At 41.1% G+C, this 24,433-nt stretch overlaps 3 protein-coding genes across 4 annotated transcripts in view; all 3 read left to right on the top strand.

Annotated features, from left to right (window-relative positions):
* Positions 1-2,139: 2,139 nt before the first annotated feature.
* LOC119265979 (protocadherin alpha-2-like) lies at positions 2,140-4,910 on the top strand. The gene has a single exon (XM_037547191.1). The coding sequence runs from the start codon at positions 2,431-2,433 to the stop codon at positions 4,822-4,824; it is 2,394 nt and encodes a 797-aa protein (XP_037403088.1). The 5' UTR covers positions 2,140-2,430; the 3' UTR covers positions 4,825-4,910.
* A 2,589-nt stretch (positions 4,911-7,499) lies between these two features.
* LOC119265981 (protocadherin alpha-13-like) lies at positions 7,500-10,609 on the top strand. The gene has a single exon (XM_037547193.1). It carries the CDS (start codon positions 7,646-7,648, stop codon positions 10,022-10,024), a length of 2,379 nt encoding a protein of 792 aa, XP_037403090.1. The 5' UTR covers positions 7,500-7,645; the 3' UTR covers positions 10,025-10,609.
* An 825-nt stretch (positions 10,610-11,434) lies between these two features.
* LOC108437803 (protocadherin alpha-C2-like) overlaps positions 11,435-24,433 on the top strand; it is a 334,331-nt gene continuing 321,332 nt past the window's right edge. The window contains exon 1 of one of the 2 annotated variants that reach the window (XM_037547175.1): positions 11,435-14,168. In XM_037547175.1, coding sequence (XP_037403072.1) covers positions 11,793-14,168 — 2,376 coding nt within the window. In that variant the 5' untranslated portion in view covers positions 11,435-11,792. The remainder of the gene's footprint in view (positions 14,169-24,433) is intronic. The other variant, XM_037547174.1, reaches the window with a different exon arrangement.

Here is a 24,433-nt window from a genome sequence, read left to right as displayed (position 1 = left end):
ATTGCTGCTCTTGCCATAATTCCATCTTCTCCTGGCTTTTTTGAGAGACGCAAACTAAGTGTTACTCCAGAAACACATCACAGACATTTAATAGGACAGGACACTAATTTAATAAGTGAGCACTCTTTCTTTGACTTGGTTAAAACTGGTGACGATTGACGCTTCCGTTTCCTAACCGGATATTTTAGCCATAATGTTGAAACAAAGTGGCCACATATAAAGTAAGGTGGATGTGCTCCCATAAAGGTTCTTTCAGTGGTAACAATGGCGGAACTCTATTTGTTGCTGCATAGAACCAGAAAGTTCTTTTAAAGTTTCTGCAGCGTAGAGCAGAACCATTTACCATGAAAACAACCACATAGACTTTCATTTGTTTGAGTTGAGTATGTTCTGTATTGACCCTGCTGAAGAAAACCGAAACCACTAAGTGTTTGTCTTGGTTCCTGAGGGTTTCATAATGTGTTTGACTTTTTCAATGGGATGATATCACAATACAAAGAATCCTTATTTTTGAACAGTTGATCATCGGCTGATCCTTCATGCATTTTATGGTGTCCTAGTGGGTTATAAAGTAGTTCCAAAGGAAGCAAGTTGTCTTTATTGGAAATCCTTCAGCTAAATTAATTTTTATTTAATTAAGTGTTTGTGTTGGTTCCTGAGGGTTTCGTAATGTGTTTGCCTTTTTTAAACGGGACAATATCACAATACAAAGAATCCTTATTTTTTCAACTCTAATGGTGTTCTACGGGAAGCTAGTTGTCCTTATTGGAAACTGTTAAGCCAATTCACATTAGAAAGCAAAGGTTTTAATTCCAGTAGCTGCTAACGGTCATTAGGGTAATGTGATTTCTACAGAATGCCTGACGAACCCTTTAATATAAAGTTGTGAAACGGCTCCAAATATTCGTGCACATTTCATTTAAGCATCTTCTCATAGTCATGCTTTTTCTATATTTGACGGTCTTCACACTTTACAATCAGGTCCATTTCTAACCGATGTTAATAACCCTCAAAACTTCGCAACTTCATATAATGACATGTTTAGGAGTAGAAGAGATTACCTCGCCGGGTCACTGCATTTCCTATGGGTTATCTTTGTGTGTTACAGCCAACTTTTTATGCAGTTTGGCTCCAAAACATTGTGTCTTATTTAGTTGGAAACAACGTTTTGGAAATAGATGGTTAGTTGGCATAATCAGTGAGTCAACTAACTTTTGAAATTGTAAAAAAAAAAACAAAGGAAAATGAATAACATGTTATTATATATTATTTGCACCTGATGAGAGAATATTTACACACCTTCCAATGGGAGCTCAATATGTGCTTTTCTTTTCTTCTTAGATGTTTAGCCTAATCTATAGTACTGCTTTCAGAACCATGGACAGAGCCAACACTGGCAGTTGAGTTTGAGAAGCTGAGCTCTTCTGCTGTCTCCAAGACAAACATCTATTTCACTGTTATGGCTTCACAAATATAAACCTCCCCTATCAATGTATTTATATGCTGAGATCATTTTTACAATCTTTAATAGTCACAATTACACTCTTAAAAAGAGATGTTTCTTCAAGGGTTCTTTAGCAGATGCAATGGTTCTATATAGAACAAAGGGTTCTTTGCATGGTGAAATAGCTCTTCCGGCTGATGGACAGTGTGTCATATAAGGTTCTGTGTTGAACCTTTTTGAAAATGGTTATAGCTCCAAAAAGAGTCTTCTATTGTTACAAGCTTGACAAGATAGCCACTGGTGATATGTCGAACCATTTACAACACGTTCTCCATCAATCTGAAGAACCATTTCACCATGCAGGGAATCTATTTGAGAGTAATAGTTCTACACATTAACATTCTCTTTACTAAAGAATCCTTTAAGAACCATCATTTTTATAGTAATAAAACTTTTTGGAACTCAGTGATGGTATTTGAATTTTCTTCAGCGCTGAAGAAAGACACCTTCTCAAACTTCATAAACAACAATAAAGGCAGGAGCAGAACGAAATGATTGGATATCTGAAGAGTTTTTGAGTAAAGCTAATAGTAAACAAAGCTGAATTTGACCAATTCATGATCGTGGCTTTGGATTTCTGCTCTATTTCTATTCATTCTAATGAACTCTTCAACTTATTGTGATTATTACAGTAATAATTGTTATTTTGCGCAGTGAGGTGAATGTAAATATGGCGCTCGACTGTGAAACTTACTTTAGCCACGCGATGTCACTGTTGACCGTGATTCTGAAAGTCCGCGTCTCATGAACGAACCTCTCCACCTTCCGTGCTGCGTAATCAGACAGAGGAGGTCCATAAAGCAGAACGCAGACCACACCGTAGAGCTGTTGTCCACAGAGGAGGCCTTGGATATCATCTTGCTTTCTATACGGCGTTGGAATAACGATGTTATTAAATCTGTGACTTGAATAAACGCGAAGAGGCGATGGGTTTCACGGTCAGTGGAGGACCTCGCTCCATCTGGGCGCTGCTGCTTTTCTCTTTTTGGGGTTTGTCCCGCGCTCAGGTTTCGTACTCCGTCTCAGAGGAGGTGAAGAAGGGCACCGTTGTCGGGAACATAGCGAAGGATCTCAACCTCGATGTCCAGGAGCTGCAATCGCGCCTGTTTCAGGTGGTGGCTGGATCGAATAAGAGGTATTTCGAGGTGAATCTGAAAACGGGAGCTCTGTTTGTGAACGACAGGCTCGACAGGGAGGAGCTGTGCGAGGCGAAGCACAGATGCGCTCTTAATGTCGAGGTAATGGCTCAGAATCCCGTAAAGCTCTATCGTGTTGAGGTGAATGTAGTGGATATTAACGACAACTCTCCAGTTTTCCCGCTTCAGAAGTTAGAGAAGAACATCACAGAACACGTAATACCTGGAGATCGCTTTTCTCTGCCTTCAGCACGAGACTCGGATGTGGGTATCAACGCAGTAAAAAGCTACACGTTGAGTCCAAACGAACATTTCTCGCTGGATGTTCAGAGCTACGGGGAGCAGAGTGTTTCAGCAGAGTTGGTGCTACAAAAGCCTTTAGATCGAGAGAAGCAGGCTGTTATTAAGCTCACGCTCACGGCTGTTGATGGAGGGAAACCTGCCAAATCAGGGACGATGGATATAATAATTAACGTGCTGGATATAAACGATAACAATCCATTATTTAGTAAACCTTTATATAAAGTTAAGATGAAAGAGAACACACCGCTGGGGACCAAAATCTTGACTGTCACTGCGACTGACTCGGACGAGGGAGTAAACGGAGATATTATTTACTCACTTGTAGATCAAGAGGGAAACTCGGCATCGAGTTTATTTACTATAAATAACGTATCAGGTGAAATTACTGTTAGAGGCATTATTGATTATGAGGAAAATCCAGCTATTGAACTAAGAGTACAGGCTCAGGACAAAAGCATCTCACCAAGACATTCAAATTGTAAAGTATTAATTGACGTTGAGGATGTAAATGATAACGCACCTGAGATCTCAGCCACTCTGCTCATGAACTCGGTAAGTGAGGACATCAGACCTGGCGCTGACGTAGCATTAATCACAGTATCTGATGAAGATGATGGTAAAAATGGAAAAGTAGACTGTAAAATATCAGGAGCGAGTCCATTTAAGCTCCAGCCGTCCTATAAAAACTCATATTCTCTAGTGGTAAATGAACCGCTGGACAGAGAGCAGGCCTCCCACTATAACATCACAGTCATCGCCAGTGATGAAGGCTCTCCTTCTCTTTCTAGCACTGGAACTATAGTCGTTCATGTCTCTGACGTAAATGACAATCCTCCTCTATTTCCAGCACCTGTCATAAACCTCAGCGTCAAAGAAAACAGTCCAGCTGGCGGGCTGCTGGCATCACTAACAGCAAAAGACGCAGATTTCGGAGAAAACGCTCATATTTCATATTCTCTAATTGATGGAGACGGCAGTAAAATCCCTGTGTCCACTTTAATGAACATAAACTCCCTGACAGGTGAGCTGTACAGCTTACAGTCCTTCAACTACGAGGAAACCAAACAGATCCAGTTTAAAGTCCAGGCCACTGACTCTGGAGCTCCTCCTCTGAGCAGCAATGTGACTGTGAACGTGTTTATCCTGGATGAGAACGACAACAGTCCAGTGATCTTACCTCCTTACTCTGAGGCTGGGTCAGTAAACACCGAGAACGTCCCCTACTCTGCTGAAGGGGGCTACTATGTGGCTAAAATCCGAGCTGTAGATGCCGATTCTGGTTATAATGCGCTGCTGTCTTATCACATCACTGAGCCTAAGGGGACTAATCTGTTCCGCATTGGAAGCAGCTCTGGAGAAATCAGGACTAAGAGGCGAATGAGTGACCACGACCTGAAAACCCACCCACTTGTTGTGACGGTATGTGACCATGGAGAACCTTCACTATCAGCTACAGTGACTGTCGAGGTTGTGGTGGTTGAAAGTCTGGACAGCGGGCAGCCTTCCCTAAGACAAGTGCCGATGAAGGAGGAGGGCTTCTCTGATCTGAATCTATATCTGCTCATCGCTATTGTCTCAGTGTCGGTGATCTTTCTGCTGAGCCTCATCGGTTTGCTAGCAGCTAAATGCTGCGGGTCAGAGGGCGGTTTGAGCAGGTGCAGCGGTCCAGTGGTCACTACACACCCTGACGGGAGCTGGTCTTACTCTAAAGCCACTCAGCAGTACGACGTGTGCTTCAGCTCAGACACGCTGAAGAGTGACGTCGTGGTTTTCCCCTCGCCGTTTCCGCCTGCAGACGCAGAGCTGATCAGCATTAATGGAGGGGACACTTTCTCTCGGACACAGACTCTCCCCAGCTCTGGGAAGGTAAGGGGCTTATGAATTGAAATAACCTTCAGTCGTCGTATTGCACAGCATTATGAGGGTTTTTTTTACGTTTCGTGTTGTGGCATTTGCTCAGTTTGGGGTGTAAATATGTTACTTTATTCCGCTTTTTGGCGGTTATTTTCGTCTGCGTTTGTTCTTCATGTTGTCTAACGGTCGTTTTCGTATTTTCGATGCTTTTGTTTCAATAGACATCCTGATATGCTTGGAATTAAGATAGCTTGATGTGGTCACTAGCTTGCTGGTCTTCGCTGTCTTGGTTGTTTATTTATCTGGAATTCTCAGAGATGTTTTAAGCGCAGGATTTTCGAGCACTTGCCATATTGTCATTTAGTTCATGTTCTTCCCGAGTTTCTGCTGTATTTCTGGTATAATAAGCTAATTTCACTGCTGCTTGCTTGTCAGAATAAAGTCAGCTGTGTTTGGTTGTCGTCGTAAGTGGCACGTGTCTTGCAACCGATGTGGACTTTTGAATTGTCTTCTGCTGAAGTGTAGAGCTCCTGCATGGAGAAGTGTGAAGACTTGTGTTTGGGATATTCGAGGCGTAGAGGGTCGCGAACCCCTCCAGTTTTAAGGAGATGGTGGCCGGGGTTGGGATTTATGCATTCGTTTCGTAGAATATATATTTTGAAAATGATTTTTCCTCAGTTTTATATATATATATATACTCTTCACGCGCTGTATCGAATCCTTTTCAAAAAGTTCTTTATAGAACCATTTACAGCACCTTCTCCATCACTCGGACCATTTCACCACGCAGAGAACGATTGACTTCTCCATCAGATTCATTCCCATTTACTAAGAACCCACGATAAAATATTTTAAGATGCTAATATTTGCATAAATATGCGTGGTAAATCAATAAAATACTATCTTTAAAAGGAACATTATTAATGCTCGTAACTCCAACAGTTTTGAAGTTGACTGGAGCACTTTCTAAAACCATAAATATTTTATACAATTTTTAAAAAATAATACGACCATTTTACCCCAATAAACTTCCTAACTGTGTGTGTAATTATCCCATTAAATTCTGTCTGCAGTACAGTTTTAATATATGCACCTTTAAGATGGTTTTGAATCACTAAAGCACAAAGCGTCTCGCTGCTGTCGGAAGAAAACCTCGTATATTTGTGACACGGTTTGAAAATGCTCGTTGTCCTTTACTTTGTGTGTAAATTTAATGATGAATAGACTAAAACAAATGGCCTAAAATGACAGACGTCTGGTTCCATTGACTTACATTCAAAGTAGAGTGTGTTTTTTCCTCCTCCTGTAAAGTTCCCATTTGGGAGACAGAGGTTTTCTTCCAACAACAGCGACATATGAATATTTATATTTTAGTGCATCTATAAAACTGTCCCACTTTTCCTGAACTTATGACACAGGCCGCGGTCCTAATCAGGTCACTATGGCAGCAAATATGAAGTTGTGAATTTGGGACTTTCATAAAAATGATTAGCACGTCTTTATTAAACTTATGATGTGGAGAAAACTTCCAGTGAGGAATGAAGTGAAAACTACGGCAGAGCGTTTTTTCTGATCGTGATTTAAACATTTTGGAAACCGCTGAGTTTAATGTCCAGCCCGAATCCACGAAGATGTGACGTGGAGCTCTTTTCAGCACCACGAACAGCGGTCACCATCGCGTCCAGTGCGCCGCCATAAACGCATCAGTTCAGTGGGAAACATCCACATAAAGCGTCACAACTACAACCAAACTCAACTTTTAAAACTAGCTAATTATATATTCTCATTTGGTTTCATCTCAAATCTCTGCATTAGCATATTTTAGAATTGCTGGTGGTTCTTCCAGGGTTCTTTAGTGAAGACAATGCTTCTTCATGGAATCATGAGCGCTCAGAGAACCATTTGCATACTAAGTGGTTCACTGCATAGTGAAATGGTTCTTTAGGTTAAGGGAGAATGTACTGTACATGGTTCTATGTAGAACATTTTCGAAAATGGTTCTGTGCAGCACCAAAAAGCCACCTTCTACTGTTACGATCTCAAGCTTTTAGCAATAGCAGAACCATTTCTGGTGCCATGTAGAACCATGTACAACGCATTCTCTATGAATGTGAGGAATGTCTTACCATTCGAGCATGCAAACGGTTCCGTGAGGGTTCTTGGTTATAAACAGAACCTCTGTTTTTACTAAAGAACCATTGAAGAAGTCTTTTTTTTAAAGAATGTAACAAAAGTGATTGAGTTTAGTTTTTCACTGTAGACTTTAATTGCTCTTTATTTATGGCTACTACTACTACTACTACTACTACAATAATAATAATAATAATAATAATAATAATAATAATAATAATGATAACAACAACAACAACAACAATAATGATAATAATAATAACAATAATAATAATAATAATAATAATAATAATAATAATAACAACAACAATAATAACAATAATAATAATTAGCACATTTGTGTATAAACTTTTTAAATCACTTCACACATGTTTATTCCACGAGTCACAGTAGAGTCATTATATACAGACTTTCTTACCTCAGAATATGTCGTAATTTATAGCTTATAACTAAAAAAAACCCACTTGGTTTATTAATATTTTTTATTATTCTGCACTGCTGCCTTTACGTCACGCGATGTCGCTGTAGACCGCGAGTTTGAAGGCTGCAGCCTCATTTCAATGCGTGGCTCCTCCTTTCCAGAGTCTCTGCGATAGGAAACGCTCTTGTTCAGGAGGAGGGAGAGGTTGGGTGAAGACGCTGCGCGGAGGGCTCGGACTGTGAAACCAAACAGACCTTTATTGTTCATCTCTTCTGATCTGGTTGTCGTTGCTCAGGCATGGAGATCGATGGATGGGTCCGCATGTGGCTCCTTCTGTGTGCTTGTTTGTGGGCAACATCGCTTGGTCAGATCGTGTACACCGTCTCGGAGGAGGTGGATAAAGGCACAGTGGTTGGAAACATCGCCAAAGATCTCAAGATCGGCGTTCACGAGCTCGAGTCACGTATGTTTCAGATCGTGTCTGGATCTAGCAAGAAGTATTTCGAGGTAAATATGAAGACAGGGGCGCTGTTTGTGAACGAGAGGGTTGATCGCGAGGAGGTTTGTGAGCACAGTCAGAGATGCGTTGTGAACGTAGAGGCCCTCGCGCAGAACCCGCATAACCTTTATCGGATTGAAATGAACGTCTTGGACGTGAATGATAACGCGCCACGTTTCCTGGACGGCGGGATAAGTATGAATATTACAGAGGACGCAAGTCCAGGAGAGAGATTTCATCTTCCAGTGGCTGAGGACGCTGATGTTGGCAGTAATTCGCTGAAAGATTACAGACTAAGTACCAATGAATACTTTTCCATTGATGTGCAGAGTGGAGAGCCCACTGTTTCTGTGGAGTTAGTTCTTCAGAAAGCTTTGGATAGAGAAAAACAGTCAGCTATTAGTTTAGTCTTGACTGCTCTTGATGGTGGAAAACCTCAGAAGACAGGGACATTACATATTACTATACATGTAATAGATGTCAATGACAATAAGCCTGTTTTTAATAAGCCTCTCTACAAAGTCAAAATCAGAGAAAATATTGCAGTAGGTGCTAAAATCATATCTCTTACTGCCACTGATTTAGATGAAGGCACCAATAGTGAACTTGTTTACTCCTTTTTCGGACGTGGAAATGCCAAAACAGATGGTTTGTTTACTGTCATTCCTGAAACTGGGGACATTGTGGTCAAGAACCAGATTGATCATGAAGAAACACCTGCCATTGAATTGAGAGTCCAAGCAAGAGACAAAGGCAGTCCTCCTAGAAGTAGTCAATGCAAAGTTTTGGTAGAAGTTTTAGATGAGAATGACAACGCACCCGAGATTATAATGACCCCACTGCTGGACAGCGTCAAGGAGGACACCAAACCTGGTACTGCTGTGGCTTTAGTTACAGTTTCTGACAGAGATGGAGGCAAAAATGGTGTCGTACATTGTTCTATTAAAGGCTCCTCCCCTTTCAAACTGGACTCATCATATAGCAACCATTACTCCCTGGTAGTAGATGGACCTCTGGACAGAGAAAGCATTTCTGAATATAGCATCACCATTTCAGCTACAGATGAAGGAGCTCCACCTCTATCCAGCAGCAGTGTACTCACTGTTTACGTCTCTGACGTCAATGATAACGCACCACAGTTTTCAGCACCTGTTATTGATGCTTATGTACATGAGAATGGCCAAGTTGGGGGTCTTGTGACAAAAGTAAAGGCAAATGACCCAGATCTTGGAGTGAATGCCGAACTTTCATACACACTGTTAGAGAACACCAACACTGAGGTTCCAATATCAACCATGTTTCATATTAATCATGTAAATGGTGAAATAGTTAGTATGCAATCATTCAACTATGAGACAGCAAAACGATTCCAGTTCCAAGTCCAGGCCACTGACTCTGGAGCTCCTCCACTCAGCAGCAATGTGACTGTGAACGTATTTATCCTGGATGAGAACGACAACAGTCCAGTGATCTTACCTCCTTACTCTGAGGCTGGGTCAGTAAACACCGAGAACGTCCCCTACTCTGCTGAAGGGGGCTACTATGTGGCTAAAATCCGAGCTGTAGATGCTGATTCTGGTTATAATGCGCTGCTGTCTTATCACATCACTGAGCCTAAGGGGACTAATCTGTTCCGCATTGGAAGCAGCTCTGGAGAAATCAGGACTAAGAGGCGAATGAGTGACCACGACCTGAAAACCCACCCACTTGTTGTGACGGTATGTGACCATGGAGAACCTTCACTATCAGCTACAGTGACTGTCGAGGTTGTGGTGGTTGAAAGTCTGGACAGCGGGCAGCCTTCCCTAAGACAAGTGCCGAAGAAGGAGGAGGGCTTCTCTGATCTGAATCTGTATCTGCTCATCGCTATTGTCTCAGTGTCGGTGATCTTTCTGCTGAGCCTCATCGGTTTGATAGCAGCTAAATGCTGCGGGTCAGAGGGCGGTTTGAGCAGGTGCAGCGGTCCAGTGGTCACTACACACCCTGACGGGAGCTGGTCTTACTCTAAAGCCACTCAGCAGTACGACGTGTGCTTCAGCTCAGACACGCTGAAGAGCGACGTCGTGGTTTTCCCCTCGCCGTTTCCGCCTGCAGACGCAGAGCTGATCAGCATTAATGGAGGGGACACTTTCTCTCGGACACAGACTCTCCCCAGCTCTGGGAAGGTAAGGCTGTAATTGGCTGTTAGGTTTTGCGTTGCATCAAGTTGTATTATAGCACTTTGGAGGTGCTTTAGTGAGTTTTTGAGTCTCTCTGTTTTTGATGTGCGTTTTTGCTCCTGAACTGAAAGCTGTAATCTTTCCATTTCCTTGTTGTTGTACATTTTAGGTCAAAATCAACTCAAAACATGTCTTGACATTTGAACACACTGTTGTGTGTGGTTGGACACAGTTTGTCAGTTATCACATTTATTTTACGAGTCGAGTGAGAAAAATATTGACTATAAAAAAACAGAACGACCAGGAAACAATGAGGCTTAAATGGTCTGAAACTGCTGGTTTTCATGATATTAATCGCTGTCCATCATGTGGCTTGAATTCAGACAGTTGTTCACGTGGCCGGCTTGATGTTGACATGGCTTTCCCCCCTAAACGCAGAAGAGATTGGAACTTTCTTTCATGGTCTGGTTTGGAGGTTTTTGTTTTAGTTGGTGTCGATTTTATGGTGCTATTTGCAAAAATCCCACCTTTATGATCTTTCTGAAATACCAAGTGATGGCCATGTGTAGTTACACTTGAAATATTACTGAATATATTATTGATTATTTTAAATATTCTGGCAGTCTTTGATTGTAAAAGCAGGCTGGACTTGTGTAAAAAGCTTTTTGAAATTTCGACATCATCAACTCATAATGGCACTCAGAGATGCAATATGAAAATAACACACACACACACACACGCACACACGCACACACACACACACACAGTCACATACACACATAGCCACACACACACAGACACATACACACATAGCCACACACACACACAGTGTCTAAGCCACTTATCCTTCTGGGTCGAGGGTTGAGCTGGAGGCAGGAAAGGCAGGAAAGACCCTGGGCAGGTCGCCAGTCCATCTCAGGGCCATGAAAATATACAGCAAACTTAAATGTTTATTGTCTGAGTTTTATAATTAAAAGCGCTCCAATCCATAACCATGATGTGTTTCTGTATAAAGCAGTGTTCTTGTTGTAATGTTTCCTCGAACATAATAATAATAATAATAATAATAATAATAATAATAATAATAATAATAATAATAATAATAAAATAAGATAAAATAAATAAAAATAAAATAGAACAATGACAAAAACCAGACAATGCATTTCGATGAAATTGAATCATATGTAAATTTACCATTACAATATTTTCTATGTATTATTATTATTATTATTATTATTATTATTATTAATAACAACAATAATAACAACAACAACAACAACAACAACAACAACAACAACAACAACAACAATAATAATAATTTCCTTCGCCCTTAGCTGGATTAAGTGGTTAAAGAGGATGAACGAATGAATCATTTGTTGTCAGTTGGATGCTTTTCTGAAATCTCTGATGGTGGTTTTTATGTCTAAAGGACCGAATTAATGGTAGAAAACATGTACAGTGAAAAACACGCGCTTCATTTTTTCGTGAATTTTTATTTAAAATGTGTTTTTTCAAAGTTTTGTGTTTATGTATCTGCGTGTTCTGAAGCCTGTAGAATGTCCGCGTGAAACCATCTGCAAACGCAAGATGTCGCTGTTGACCGTGATTTTGAAGTTCGTGACTCGTTACTGACTCTCCGGTTCCTCTTTCTCGATGCTGAATTCGTGGGAGGTGCGTGAGAGAGACTCGTGAACGCGGACTGGCGTTGCTGAGCGAATGTCTGAGCGCTGGTTATAATATCAGATCTAGCAAGTAACCGTTTAAATACCTTAAACACGGAGAGGCGATGGGTTTCACGGTCAGTGGAGGACCTCGCTCCATCTGGGCGCTGCTGCTTTTCTCTTTTTGGGGTTTGTCCCGCGCTCAGGTTTCATACTCCGTCTCAGAGGAGGTGAAGAAGGGCACCGTTGTCGGGAACATAGCGAAGGATCTCAACCTCGATGTCCAGGAGCTGCAATCGCGCCTGTTTCAGGTGGTGGCTGGATCGAATAAGAGGTATTTCGAGGTGAATCTGAAAACGGGAGCTCTGTTTGTGAACGACAGGCTCGACAGGGAGGAGCTGTGCGAGGCGAAGCAGAGATGTTCCTTAAATATCGAAGCGATGGCGCAAAACCCTCTGACGCTGTACCGCGTTGAAGTGAATATCGTAGACATTAACGACAACTCGCCGGTCTTCTCGATTGAGACTCTTGTGCTGAACATTACTGAGAACGTTCTCCCTGGAGATCGCTTTTCTCTGCCTTTAGCTCGAGACATGGACGTGGGCACGAACGCGGTGAAGAGCTACAAGCTTAGTGCGAATGAATATTTCTCACTAGATGTCCAGAGCAGTGGAGAAGGTGTCTCAGCAGAGCTGGTCTTGCAGAAAGCGTTAGATCGAGAGAAGCAAGCTGTGGTTAAGCTCACTCTCACTGCTGTAGATGGTGGAAAACCTCCAAAATCTGGGGGTTTGGAGGTGATGGTGCATGTGTTGGATATCAATGACAATAATCCAGTGTTTAGCAAGGCTTTGTACAAAGTCAAAGTCCTGGAGAATGCACCGATTGCGACTAAAATTGCGACTGTCTCAGCTACAGACTCTGATGAAGGCATGAATGGTCAAGTTGTTTATGCTATTGTAGGCCATGAGAAAAGCTCTGTAGTAAATTTATTTTCTATAAATCAAGATTCAGGAGACATTACAGTGAAAGGAAACGTTGATTATGAAGAAAATCCAGCTATTGAGCTAAGAATACGAGCTCAAGACAAGAGCCTTAGTCCAAGACATGCTATGTGCAAAGTATTGATTGAAGTAGTGGATATAAACGATAACGCACCTGAGATTTCAGTGACCTTGCTCATGAACTCGATAAGTGAGGATATAAAGCCTGGCACTGGTTTCGCTTTGGTTACGGTTTCGGACAAAGATGGTGGCACAAATGGCAAAGTAGACTGTAGAGTAACAGGACGAAGCCCTTTTAAACTACAGTCATCATACAGAAACTCGTATTCACTGGTTGTTAACGAGCCATTAGATCGAGAACGAGTGTCCCAATATAATATAACTATTACTGCCAATGATGAGGGGAGTCCACCGCTTTCTACCACCTCAGTCATCCAGGTTCACGTTTCAGATGTGAACGATAACGCACCACTATTTGCAGCACCAATTATTCACATTAACGTCAAAGAAAATAGTCCAGTGGGGGCTTTGTTAGCAACTCTGACAGCGCGAGATGTAGATGACGGCGACAATGCGCACGTGTCATATGCTTTGATCGATGCAGAGGGCGCTAGTGCGCCTGTGTCCACTTTAATGAACATAAACTCCCTCACAGGTGAGCTGTTCAGCTTACAGTCCTTCAATTACGAGGAAACCAAACAGGTTAATTTTAAAGTCCAGGCCACTGACTCTGGTGTCCCTCCTCTTAGTAGTAATGTAACTATAAATGTCTTTATCCTGGATGAGAACGACAACAGTCCAGTGATCTTACCTCCTTACTCTGAGGCTGGGTCAGTAAACACCGAGAACGTCCCCTACTCTGCTGAAGGGGGCTACTATGTGGCTAAAATCCGAGCTGTAGATTCTGATTCTGGTTATAATGCGCTGCTGTCTTATCACATCACTGAGCCTAAGGGGACTAATCTGTTCCGCATTGGAAGCAGCTCTGGAGAAATCAGGACTAAGAGACGAATGAGTGATAATGATTTAAAAACTCACCCACTTGTTGTGACGGTATGTGACCATGGAGAACCTTCACTATCAGCTACAGTGACTGTTGAGGTTGTGGTGGTTGAAAGTCTGGACAGCGGGCAGCCTTCCCTAAGACAAGTGCCGATGAAGGAGGAGGGCTTCTCTGATCTGAATCTGTATCTGCTCATCGCTATTGTCTCAGTGTCGGTGATCTTTCTGCTGAGCCTCATTGGTTTGATAGTGGGTAAATGCTGCGGGTCAGAGGGCGGTTTAAGCAGGTACAGTGCTCCAGTGGTCACTACACACCCTGACGGGAGCTGGTCTTACTCTAAAGCCACTCAGCAGTACGACGTGTGCTTCAGCTCAGACACGCTGAAGAGCGACGTCGTGGTTTTCCCCTCGCCGTTTCCGCCTGCAGACGCAGAGCTGATCAGCATTAATGGAGGGGACACTTTCTCTCGGACACAGACTCTCCCCAGCTCTGGGAAGGTAAGGGCATCAAATTAATATGTTTGCATGACAATGCATCCATCATATTAAAGGTGCTGGGGGTAAAGAAATCAAGGCATAATGTCGGTCTAAGTAGATTAATTCTTTAGCCAAATGGTAATCCTACAAGTTTCGTATAAATACAGCACTTGTACCACTTTTGCGCCTCCATTGTACCCCTTACACCTTTAAATTCCAACCAACGCATGTTAGATTTTAATAAGCTAGTACATACAGTATGTTTATAGAGGCTATATGCATTATCAGGATGTTATGAACACCTTTATTTCCTGTATTTTGTCTTAAGTGCCACAATTCACTGCTGTTAATATTTCCTTGCTTTATTGCTTGGCATTATTTTTCAATACAGAGCTGATATAGTATGTCCTAATGGTAATTGATTAAGTCAGTGTTTAAAGGGTCTGCAGAAGTGTGGTATGCTACAATATTGGGCAGTATAGTATATATGTTATGGTACAGTGCTCTAGTGAAATAGTATATATCATTATGTTATGGTCCCTGGCTTGGTATGCTATGGTCTTAGGAAAAAATGGTTGACTTAACATGTTTGATATGGAGGATCTTCACACTTCAAAAAATGTTCTTCACACTCACTCTTCTTATTTGCTCAAATGATTAAAGAACCACCCACTGAAAGGTTCTTTTTCAGAACCCAGAACGGCGCTGCTGCTTCTATGGCATGAGTCCAAGGAAGAAATTTCGGCACATTCATTATTAAGAATGTGTTATAACATAGTGCTGATTAAATATATACACTCACCGGCCACTTTATTAGGTTGCTTGTAAATGGTTGGACCCCCTTTTTCCTACAGAACTGCCTTAATTATTCATGGCAAACTTTCAACAAGGTGTTGGAAACATTCCTCAGAGATTTTGGTTGATTATTATAGTTCCCCGTTCTGATGCTCGGTCTGCACTTCAACAAGTTGTCTTGACCACCTCTACATGCATAAATGCATTGAGTTGTGGCCATGTGATTGGCTGATTAGCTATTTGTGTTAACTGAACAGGTATACCTAATAAAGTGGCTGGTAAGTGTATATATATATATATATATATATATATATATATATATATATAGTTTATAATAACTCATCATCAGTAATGTGCAAATCAGTAGGAACAAATGACATATAGACGTTCTTGTCCTCCTTTCCTTTAAGTGTCACCACTGTGGTTCAAATGCAAGATAGTTTGTAATTGGTTGTAATTGGTTGTAGTTGTAATCTTACTTCAAGGCTTTCCTTGCTCGAATGGATGGTCAGATCGTTTAATCCGTGCCAGAGGAAGTAAACACTGGCACCGTGGTTGGGGATTTGGTGAAGGATATGCATCTGAACATCCATAACTTGGAATTTCGTGCGTTTCAGCTTGTGCCTGGCTCGAACAGCAGGTGTTTTGATGTGAATCTCAAGACTGGCATCTTGTACGTGAGGGAGAGGATTGGTCGCGTTGAGCTCTGCCCTGATGCTCCCTCTTGCTCCTTTAATTTCGAAGCTATGGTTAAGCATACTTTGAGTCTGCACTAATTCATAGTTAACATGTTAATAACTCTCCTGTTTTCACAGTGAGAACTCAGGTCTTCAGCATATCTGAAGCCGCACAGCCAGCAGCTAGATTTTCGCTGCTCTGTGCATTTGATGCTGATGTTGATTCTCAATGGGTGAAAAGCTACAAACTGAGCCCAAGTGAACATTTTTCATTGGGCATTAACCACCATGGAGAACATGGCACATCTGTGGAGCTTATGCTTCGTAAAGCTTTAGATAGAGAGAAAGAACCATCGATCTAACTTGTTTTGATGGCTTTTGATGGAGGGAGGCCAACCAGGTCTGGCTATTTGCAGATTGTAGTCAAGACTTTTGACATAAACGATAACGTCCTGGTATTTAGCAGCTCTTTCTACAAGGTACGCATGATGGAAAGCACGCCAAGAGGAACTAATACTGTAAAATTAAATGCTTCTGACATAGATGAATGTCTAAACGGACAGATGAAGTATCTTTTCAGCAGCCATGGCCAAGAAAAGAATCTAGATGTTTTCAGTCGATTCTGACACTGGTGAAGTGATAGTGAAGGGAGTTATTGATTTTAAAATAAAGCTTACCATGAAATCAGAGTTGAAGCCCATGATAAAGGTTCTTCCCCAAGGATCGCTAACTGTAAACTTCTAGTCAAAATTGTACATGTTAATGACAACACACCAGAAATTAGCGTAATGCACTTGCTAACAGTTCTAAGGGAAGATGCCAAAACAGGCACTGCTGTAGCTCTGGTAACAGTTTCTGACAAGAATGGTGGAATGAATGGTAATGTGAGCTGTAATATGTTTGGAGAACTACCTTTCAAACTTGAGTCCACCTGTAAAAATTACTACTCCATCGTGCATGGCAGTCATCTCGATAGGGAAAACATGTCACAGTACAGTATAACAATTACAGCAAAAGATGAGGCACCCTACCACTTTCTAGCACCCACGTGGTTGACATTGAAGTTTCAGATGTGAATGACAATGCTCTGAGCTTTAACGAGAAGAATGTGAACGATAACATCGCTCCAAGGATGATTCTGCTCGTGCTGTAGGCGATAGATCAAGTTTCAAATGAAAAACACTGAAATATCATATTCCATTGTGGTGGTTGGTTAGTGTAGTGGGTAACATCTCTGCCTTCTATGCTTTAGACTGGGGTTCAATCCCAACATGTGCTTCAGCTCAGACACGCTGAAGAGCGACGTAGTAGTTTTCCCCTCACTGTTTCCGCCTGCAGACGCAGAGCTGATCAGCATTAATGGACTTTCTCTCAGACTCTCCCCAGCTCTGGGAAGGTGAGCAAAATGGTTGTTTTTGTAGTTGCGACTGTATACAAGTCTAACAGTCAAATTATGTGGATAAGGAAGTTAACAGAAAGGTTCTAGAAGTCTGTCAAGACTTTTGAATGCAGTCACACTGCGTCACAAAGCGCTTTGAGCAGTTGATTTCAGCACCAGAGCGTTGGACAGCGACTCCGCTGGCACTGCAGTGTTACCTCATGACGCAGAAACCTTACACTGATCAGCCATAACATTTAAACCACCTCCTTGTTTCTACGTTCATTGTCCACTTTACCAGCTCCACTGACCGTATAGTTTCACTTTGTAGTTCTACAGTTACAGACTGTAGTCCATCTGTTTCTCTGATACTCTGTTACCCTGTTCTTCAGTGGTCAGGACCCCCATGGACCCTCACAGAGCAGGTACTGTTTGGGTGGTGGGTCATTCTCAGCACTGCAGTGACACTGCCATGATGGTAGTGTGTTAGTGTGTGTTGTGCTGGTCTGAGTGGATCAGACACAGCAGTGCCTGCTGGAGTTTTTAAACACTGTGTCCACTCACTGTCCACTCTATTAGACACTCCTACCTTGTTGGTCCACCTTGTAGATGTAAAGTCAGAGACGACAGCTCATCTGCTGCTGCACAGTTTGTGTTGCTCATCCTCTAGTCCTTCATCAGTGGTCACAGTATGCTGTTGGCTGGTGGTCTGGGCTCTGAGATGGTCAGTCCATTGTCTAGTGTACTGAGAACATCAGCTGCTTCTTTATGTGATTAGCATATTTTCTTCTGTGTTGTTTATTGCATACATATAAATACACACCCCCCTCCCCAATAGTGTTATTTTGTAATACATTATTATTATTATTATTATTATTATTATTATTATTACCAGAAGTTGTAGTAGTAATATTTGTTTTTACTTTGTCAGATTTTGTCCACAGCTGTTTCTCATTCTGTTACATAGGACATTATACGTGTCTTGTTTAATGTAACATCTTCTTTGTTTAGCAAGTTGTGTTTTTATTTTTAAAATTTGGAAAATTGGAAAATAACCTGTTGATTTTTATGAATATCTGTGTTGTGTTTGTTCTTATTTTTTTGCTTATTCTTTTCAGTCCGTTTAAAACTGAAGAAATAGCTACTAACATCATACACCCACACTGCAGCTGTTAAACATTGTGTGAAAGTTGCCATTTGACACACTGAAGAGGTCCAAAAAGTTTTTTTTTTCATTTACATCAATTTTCCAGGTTTAACAGCATTTTCAATGTTCTGTAGCTGCACTTTGGATGTTTTATTACCCGTGTGGGTGTGTGTAAGTGGTTATCTTGGCTGTAGTTCTCTGATATTATATAGTTGGTTGGATTTAGGTCCATTTATAACTCGGTGAGGAAAGACATGAAGTGTCAGTGAAAGGACTGAAGGACTGATGCAGCGTGATTTTGTCCCTCACTCACTCTCTCAGGATGCTGCTCAGGCTCATTTTGCCCCAGTAGGTCATTTCTGTTAGTCCTTGGTGGAGGACAGGGATCAGGCCCTGGATAAAAACCCGTGAAAGTGAGGAGAGGTTTGGTTCTGCATGGCCCGGCTGGCTGAGGGAGATATCTGGATTAGAGGCCTGTGGGGTTCTGCTGCAAGACCCAGTACATACTGATCAGCCTGCAGCCTCATCTCCTCAGAGCTTTAATGAGCTGCAGATACTGCAGTGTTCGTCTCTCTCTCTCTCTCTCTCTGCCTCGATCTGTCTCTCTGTCTCTTTCTCTCTCTCTCTCTGCCTATCTCTACCTCTCTGTCTCTCTATCTGCCTCTTTCTGTCTCTCTGTCTCTTTCTCTCTCTCTCTCTACCTATCTCTCTCTCTGCCTCTCTCTGTCTCTTTCATTCTCTTTCGCTCTCTGCCTCGATCTGTCTCTCTGTCTCTTTCTCTCTCTCTCTCTGCCTATCTCTACCTCTCTGTCTCTCTCTGTCTCTCTCTCTCTCTCTCTCTGCCTCGATCTGTCTCTCTGTCTCTTTCTCTCTCTCTCTCTGCCTATCTCTACCTCTCTGTCTCTCTCTGTCTCTCTCTCTCTCTCTGCCTCTCTCTGTCTCTGTCTCTTTCACTCTCTTTCTCTCTCTGCCTCTCTGTCTCTCTCTCTCTCTCTCTCTCTCTCTCTCTCTCTCTGTGTCTGTCTCTCTCTCTCTCTGCCTCTCTGTCTCTTTCTCTCTCTCTCTCTCTCTCTCTCTGTGTATCTGTCTCTCTCTCTCTCTCTGCCTCTCTGTCTCTTTCTCTCTCTCTCTCTCTCTCTGCCTCTCTGTCTCTCTCGCTCTCTCTCTCTCTCTCTCTCTCTCTCTCTCTCCCCTTTATCACTCTCTTTTTTTTCTCTGTTTTTCTGCAGTTTAATGCAGTTTAACACACTTAATTTTTCTCTCTTCCTGTTTCTTCCTCTCATTTTTCCTCTCTCATTGCCTTTTTCTCTTTTCATATTACTCTTCTTTCTCTCCCTCTCACTGTATTTGTTTCACTCTTTTTAGAAGTCTTTCTGTCTTTTCCTCTCTCTCTCTGCATCTGTCTTCATCTCTTCCTTTTCTGCCATTTCATCCTTCTGCCTCCCTCCTTTTATTTCTGTCTTTCTCTTTCTCTCATTTTTCTCTCATCCCATTCTTTCTTTCTTTCTTTCTTTCTTTCTTTCTTTCTTTCTTTCTTTCTTTCTTTCTTTCTTTCTTTCTTTCTTTCTTGCTTTGCACTGTCTCCTATTTTTATCTGTGTTCTCTGTCATGTTGTTTATCATTGTTCATCACTCTACTTCACCCGTTTTCTCACACATTCATTGCTCAGCTTCTCTCTCTCCTGCACTCTTTTTCATCAGATGGAGTGATGCCTCCAAAGCGGCGGCTCAGTGTCTCTTTCAGCTTTTCTCTCTGCACAGCCTGATAGTCTTAAAATATGCCAGACTTTTCTCCTGAGCTATTGACATTAAATGGGAGCTTGAGCTATTTTTACTTTCTAAAATGTAAAAGTCAGCTTTTAAGTCTTTTTTCATGCAAATTTCAAGCGTGTGTTTCGCAGTGGGCTTTTTTAAAGCCCTGTACCTGAACTCCCTTTAAAACTTTTCACATATTATTATTAAGGCCCCACAGACTTTATTATAAAAGTGTATAAAATACTTTTAGTCATCTAAGTATAAATATATTTAAAAAGCTAACTTTTTTAACCTATATGGAGCTTTATTACATAAACAATTACTATATTTTACTATTTTAATGATGATTACTATTATTTTACTATTAATAATAAAGGTTTTATTACATTAAAAATGAATGCATGTACTGAAATGTACTCTGTAAAGGTTTTAGGCATCTAAGTAAATTAGATGTTTAAAAAGCTGTTCCAGTTAAGAAATATATACTGTTTTTATAGCTGAATTTCTTTTGTATATATATATATATATATATATATATATATATATATATATATATATATATATATATATATATATATATATATACACTCACCAGCCACTTTGTTAGGCACACCTGTTCAGTTGCTTGTTGGCACAAATAGCTAATCAGCCAATCACATGGCCCCAACTCAATGCATTTAGGCAAGTAGGTGGTTAAGACAACTTCGAGATGATAGAAAGGCAACAAGAACTCAAATAACCAACAAAAATCTCTGGGGAACATTTCCAACACCTTGTTGAAAGTCTGCCATGAAGAATTAAGGCAGCCTTGAAGGCAAAAGGGGGTCCAACCTTTCACTAACAGTAAGGTGTACCTAATAAAGTGGCCAGTGAGTGTACATATATATATATATATATATATATATATATATATATATATATATATATATATATATATATATATATATATATATATATATATATATACAAAAGCAAAAACAAAACAAACAAACAGAAAAACACACACACAGATTATGATTTCAAACAATTTATTTAGGTGCATAAGACTTTACATTAACATTTGGATAAAATAATTTCAGCATGCTGCTTTATCAGTAATTGGATATTTGTATTAAAAATTAAGATCAAGAGACCCTTATAAGTCCTACAACAGGAAAACATCATCCATGCAGTGAATCACCACACACACACACTAGGGGGCAGTGAGCACACTTACCCAGAGCAGTGGGCAGCCCTATCCGCAGTACCCAGGGAGCAGTGGGAGGTTAGGCATCTTGCTCAAGGGCACTTCAGTCACATACTGTTGGAGCTGAGGATCAAACCAGCAACCTTTTGGTTACAGGGCCAGATCCCTAACCTTCAGCCTGCCATATCTGCCACAAAATGCTGTCCTTGGTCTGTTTGTTGTGTACAGATTTCATGCTGGGAGCTCATTTTGGTCTCCAGCTCTCCTCACATTATAGTTTCATTGACTTGAACAGATTGAGGTGGTTAAAAATCAGCCTCTGTGTTTGTTCCTCATTTGCGTGTAATTTAGCTCCAGAATTGATCCGATATTTGACACATTCAGCTTGTCCTCTTCTCCTCACCATGTGGGAGTAAATGTCACACACCCTGCAGTACCTCACGTATCCATTATTCACTGCGGATGCTGAGGCTTGTGTGGCTGTGCAGTCTTAAAGGGGAACTCCACCAATGTGTCCAAATTTCTGTGTAATTCCAACACCGAGATGCGAATAAAGTCATTCATGTCATGATGCCTACAACAGAAATGTAGGCATTCCGGTTACTAGCTATCAGTGAAAGAGCACAAGAGTTTTTGTGTAGTGTGAATATGTGACGACGATGAAATAGTTACACATTTTGAAAAATAATAAATACACAAATAGATAAGATTAGGTCACTGTTTTGCCTTAGAGAGCCGTGTATGTATCTCTACCCTGTGAACCCGAATTCAAACAGATTTTAAAAACAAGTTTATGTCAAAGATTTAAGCTATCATGAAACATCAGGCAGCATATTCAGAATTATTTCATGTAATCCTTTTCTCTGAGCGAGCCTTTAGAGACGTCTGGTTGCTATCACCACCGCTGTGAACAATTGACTAAGTTGAGTAAGTTTCTCAAGAATTCCAATTGAATTTCACACCAACTTGCTCTGAATGACTTTGAAAAATTGGTGGAATTCCTCTTTCATAATGAAGGAGCCCAAAACGATCTTGTACACCAATGCCATACACTCTTAAAAGGAGCGATGCCACAGAAGAAACACTTTTAGTTGTTTACATAACCTTTTAACTGTGTGGTTCTCCATTGCAAGATTAGGCCAGGTGTGCCCAAACTTGGAGGAATGATGTGCGAGGTTTGTGATGGGCTGAAGGCCAAACAGACAAAATAATATACAAATTAACACAGTAGATGTTTTTTTTAAAGTGTGTTTTTATGTATTTTATCATATTACACAGCATTGTCTTACAAAAGTCTTCAAAATGACTAAGTTAAAAGGTAAATAAGAGACCAAACATGGTTCTGCTATTGTTACAGTGTCAAGCTTGTAACGACCTTTTTTGGTGCTGTAGAACTATTTTTGACAAGGTTCTGTATAGAACCATACACAGCACATTCTCCATCAATCTGAAGGACCATTTTATAATGCAAAGAACACTTAAAGCATGCAAATGGTTCTTTGAGTGTTCTTCCTTCTATTTAGAACCATTGTCTTTGCTGAAGAACCTTTGAAGGACCGGTTATTTTTAAGCCTGTACTTAGTATATCATATTGTGTTGGGTTAGGGCCCCTTCATGGTGCCAACCTTGGGTTCCTTTTTGATCTTGCTTTAAAGAACTTTTGACACCGCTATTTTTAGGAGTATTAGAATGAAGAAACAGAATAATTAGACCTCGGCATTTAACCCCTCCGTGCACAGAAACACACACACACACACACACACACACACACACACACACACACACACACACACACATATACACTAGTGAACATACACACTAGGAGGCAGTGAGCACACCTGCCTGGAGTGGTGGGCAGCCGTATCTGTGGTGCTCAGGGAGGAGTAGGGGCTTAGGTGCTTTGCTCAAGGGCACTTCAGTCACATCCTGTCGGCTCAGGGAATGAACCGGTGGCCTTCTGGGCACAAGGCTGGTTCCCTAACCTCCAGCCCACGACTGCCCCACCTGAAATGGCATTTTAGATCTTTAATTTCAGAACTTTTATTGCATTTTGGTTCATGGGTTATGGAACAAGTTCACCTTAGGACAGGATTATGTGTAGCTGTATCAGTGTGCATGTTTTTATTCAAGGCTTGTCAGTCTCTGTGTTCTGAGTCAGTTGAGTTTGTAGTGGCACAGTGAGTCATACTACGCACAGGCGGAGGGAGTGCTTCACTTTAATGAAGCTGTGTGCAGGCAGTGAGATACACAGTGTGTGTTTGTGCTCAGTGTTGGTGCCTTAGGTTTGTTTCTCTCCAGAGGTTAGCAGACTGAATGACCTAAGCCACGTTGTTAAGGTCAGTCTAGGACGTCTCTGCCTCAAGGTTAAATTCTAAAGCAGCGTAAAGACAGCCAGATAGGAAAAAAAAAAAAAAACAGCCGTAAAGATCAAAAGTGAGAAATTGCTGTTATGGGTTTTACATCATCTCATGCATATGTCCATGCAGAGGATAATTACCCCACCCCCTCACCCCCGGATCCTCATGTAGCAAGCATGTGGGGATACTAATACTAACACTGTGTAACTTAACTAATCGATAGGTGTCCATGAATCCTAATATTCATACCATTCCACATTTGAAATGTTTTATTTTGGGTAAAAGCAGGATTCTTTGTCACAAATGAAACATACTACACTGTAATGTCCACATTAATGTACTAGATTCACATGAAACCAGTCTGGGTGACTTCAGCCACAATGACTGAATTATGCAGAAAAATTGGAAAATTGGGTCGAATATACGTTCTTAACATTCCAGGCTTATTACATACTAAGCCTTATTAATCAATCACTACAAGGACTTCTATGTAAACTAATGCAGCCTCTCTTAGGCTAAAGAAGTGTGGAATACAACTTTAGGCCTGTCAGCAGGACCATGGCTTTGTAAAATATTGTTGTTAGGGAACACTTACACTTTTTAACCTCAGTGAACAAAAATGTACCTTCATAGTGCCCATTATTTTTATTCATGATAAGCCTAAGGCCTGTAAATATCCAATCATCACCTCTATGGGTGATATTACTAGAGATCTGTGCTGCTTAACACAGATAATAAGATCCAGGTGTTTATTTATTTTTTTCCTGGCCGTTCCCTCACTCAGGTATTCCAATAGCTCACTTGCAGAAATAAAAGTACTAAACTGTCACTGGGGTGGAACCCACAAGGGTACATCTCAGTACTTTAAGTCAGGGAACATAATTGCACTGTAATCCTTGTATTGTACTGACTCGTCTCGCCTCCAGGCTTTTTCTTTTATTGTTCTGGTTTAAAACATTCAGTTATGAAAAGGTACAAATACCTACTGTTCA

The sequence above is a fragment of the Pygocentrus nattereri genome, chromosome 18, assembly GCF_015220715.1.
Source record: "Pygocentrus nattereri isolate fPygNat1 chromosome 18, fPygNat1.pri, whole genome shotgun sequence".
In the NCBI taxonomy this organism is placed as follows: Eukaryota; Metazoa; Chordata; class Actinopteri; order Characiformes; family Serrasalmidae; genus Pygocentrus; species Pygocentrus nattereri.
This window is presented reverse-complemented; position numbering and strand designations above follow the sequence as displayed.